The sequence below is a fragment of the Loa loa genome (genome assembly GCF_000183805.2).
Source record: "Loa loa unplaced genomic scaffold supercont3.400, whole genome shotgun sequence".
Lineage (NCBI taxonomy): Eukaryota > Metazoa > Nematoda > Chromadorea > Rhabditida > Onchocercidae > Loa > Loa loa.
Window position 1 is genome coordinate 54,506 of NW_018108580.1, and position 3,152 is coordinate 57,657.

The following is a 3,152-nucleotide window of genomic DNA, read 5'->3' on the forward strand; positions in this document are numbered from 1 at the left end:
TGTATTTAATATGTACGCGTTAACTGGATGCTGCAGTTTCTATTTCAGTTTCAAACTTTCTTTAACAAGCTTTTGAAATATAACGCTCTCTGTTTATTTGATTTCATCATTCACTGCTCGTGATATAAAGTATGAAATATTGCGCCAGACATTCTTTATGATAGCCCACTTTTGAATTTTGGTAAAATACATTCCAACTTTCGCAAATTTAAAAACAAAGGGAAAAAAAGTGAAATATATTCTAATTTTCGTAAAAAAAAAATGAAATTACAAATCATCTCAAGTTGCACTAATTAATTCTCACTTTTGACTTGATGAAAAATATAGAAAGTTTGGGAAAAAAAGTTTTGTTTAACATTTCTTCCGTTCTATTTCGGGTGATAGATGACAAAGTGAACAATTAAGGTATTATTTAAAAAATTGATCAGTTGTAAATTAAATTAATTCATTTGTGTAAATTTATTTGTGTAAATTAATTCATTTGTGATATGTTTTTTCTTATTTAATACTTTTCATTCTTTAGCCACGTATTTAGATCGTATCATTTCTAGATTTATCTTGTTTTGACTTTATTCCAGTATTTCCTATTATGTCCATTGCTACCATATCAACCAATAAATTACCGTTCGCTATCCAAACCATTTTGGGTGATGATGATGAACAATACAAAATTCCCCAATGGGAGCGACCAATTTCCGAGAATGACCTTCCACGAAATAGCTACGATAAGAGCTGCTTACCTGAATATGCTGATATTAACTCCATAATTCCGCATCACTTTTCTTTTCAAAGCATAAAGGCTGCTACATTCGAAATTACATCTGTACTGCCTTCTGTTAATCGCTGCAAATTTATCTATTATCCAATATTAGTTTCCAGCCCAGAAGTTCAGAACTATTGTCCCCATTTTCCTTTTTCCACACAGTATTCACCGATACGATACGGATTTGCTTCTACTTCAGTAGCTATGCCGAATCAACTTGCTCAGCCTAGCAAATTTGGTGACGTGCCCAATCTGTTCGGTGTAAAATTTGGAAAGTTGTCTGCAAATTCGTCATATCAGCCGTTTTTTTCCTTCAATTCTAACTTGGCTGATTCTAAAATTATACAAAATTCTGGTATCAAACAAACTGTATCACATGTTAATGTAAATCATGAACATGGTGAATTCTGTTCAGCTAAAAATCCTTTATCTTTTCCAATGATTATTGCTTCTCTCGGATCCGCGACTTTTGGTAATATAAGAAACAATTTAGCAAAGCCACAAAAAATGAATCGACGAAATGGTTCTACAACACCACGGCGTACCGGACATTCTAACCAGAGTCAAATTGTAGCAGGACATAAGAAACCGCGTACGTCCTTCACCAAAAAACAGGTCTGTTTTTCCCTCTTAATATTATATATTTTGAACTTAATCTTCCGCATATCCTTTTAATAAAAAAAAAATCTTGCAAAATTTCTCATAGTCACCTTTCATAACGTTGCCTTTTCTACGCAAATCACATTAAACAAGAGTGTCAATACAAAGTAACATATCCTCAGAAGCTGATAATGAACTGAAAATCTGCAAAGTATTGGCCAGATAAAATCAAAGATCCAGAAAAAAAAAATGAAGGCTTGAAAATGGCTATTTTAAAAGTATCGGATTTGCGGCGCGCTACAAGCCCAGGTTTCTACTATTGGTCAGTGCAGAAAAAAAAAAATACTTCAGCAAGAAAAGCACAAATCGAAATCACTGAACAGTTTGTTTTAATAACCTCTCCCACTAAAATGATAAATTTGCTATAGGTATTCTTCAACTGACATTTACTTAATTTAAGCTATTTGATGCTTTTGAATATTTTACTCCGTACTGTGTTAATTATATCGATCAAATAAGCGTGTCACCGTGAATATTCCTTATTCCGTTGTTACTTATTATTTGCGTGTATATATTATAATTCATTCCCCTAATCGATATTATCTGTTGAACATTTTTCAAATCATTTTAGCTTTTTTAAATTTGAGGTGGAATCACTGGAATGCAGATTTCTAGAACAGAAGTATTTGGCAAGTACCGAACGAGTTAACTTGGCTAATCAGTTAGAAATGAGTGATATGCAAGTTAAAACATGGTTTCAAAATAGACGTACAAAATGGAGGTAAATTTTAAAAAATAAAAAAACGTTATATTTTATGCAGTGCCAAATTATGGATCTAAGTAACAAATTATGTGCAGGTTTCGTATATTGAAATCCAGCCTCAAATTCGGTTTCAATTTATACATTTCTGAAAATAGGACTCTCCAAACTTGAAAATTCTTTTTTCTTCTAATTTTTCACTCTCAACCTTTCTTTACTGCTAGAACATTACTGAAAGCTCAATGAATTTCTCTAATGAAGTAGCTATTAATCATGTTAAAACAATTTCACTGTTGAATGATAACGAATAAAATTGTGCCTGTAGTTATTTAACTGTCTACCGATTATAAGATATTTTTCGTTTTTGAAATTCAACTTGTCGTTATCAGTAAACCTGTTTTGTTCTAATATCGACACTAAGGTTGAATAAATGGATTTAAAACAAATAGTGTTAGAATCCAAAAGTGGAAGCTGTCTAAAAAGTGAAACACATTCATTATTGCAGAAGACAAGAAGCAGAAGAAAAAGAATATGAAGACAAAGAGAAAATCAAAATGATGTCCTGTTATTCCAAATGCTTTTTTGCCAGACCCGATGTAGTGCTCTAACCGAATTTTACCAATGGGTAAATAAATGATTAGTTGAAGATAGCATGCAAAATCGTTTCAGAAACCTTCGGGTCAAAATATTTCCTGATTCAGACATGTCAGCTCCCTTTCACACAAATGATGTTCATTTGCCATTTTCTCATTGTCACTTCATTTCATTTCATAATTTCGGTTTGAGTTTTATTTCTTACTACATCACCTTTGAAAGTAAGGTGCAATTGAGAAATGTTGAATAATAGCGCGTCTTTGCTTTTATCCATAATTTATAGTTCATCAAGATTCGCATTCATCATAACATCCTCCTAATTATTGCTCTTCATTTCATCACAGAAGCTGAGTCGGTTCAAGTTGCACCAATAACCTTCGCATAATCAGAAAATGTTTTAAAAATGTATTTCGTTGTCAATTTCCACTTGAAAGG

At 32.1% G+C, this 3,152-nt stretch overlaps 1 protein-coding gene across 1 annotated transcript; it reads left to right on the top strand.

Moving 5' to 3' along the window:
• Nucleotides 1–589: 589 nt before the first annotated feature.
• LOAG_02603 (hypothetical protein) lies at nucleotides 590–2,144 on the top strand (the record flags this gene model as incomplete). The annotated part of the gene is made up of 2 exons (XM_003138140.2): nucleotides 590–1,378; nucleotides 2,011–2,144. Coding segments are annotated over 2 exons (921 nt in total), but the record flags the coding sequence as incomplete, so codon positions are not given.
• Between the last annotated feature and the right edge of the window lie 1,008 nt (nucleotides 2,145–3,152).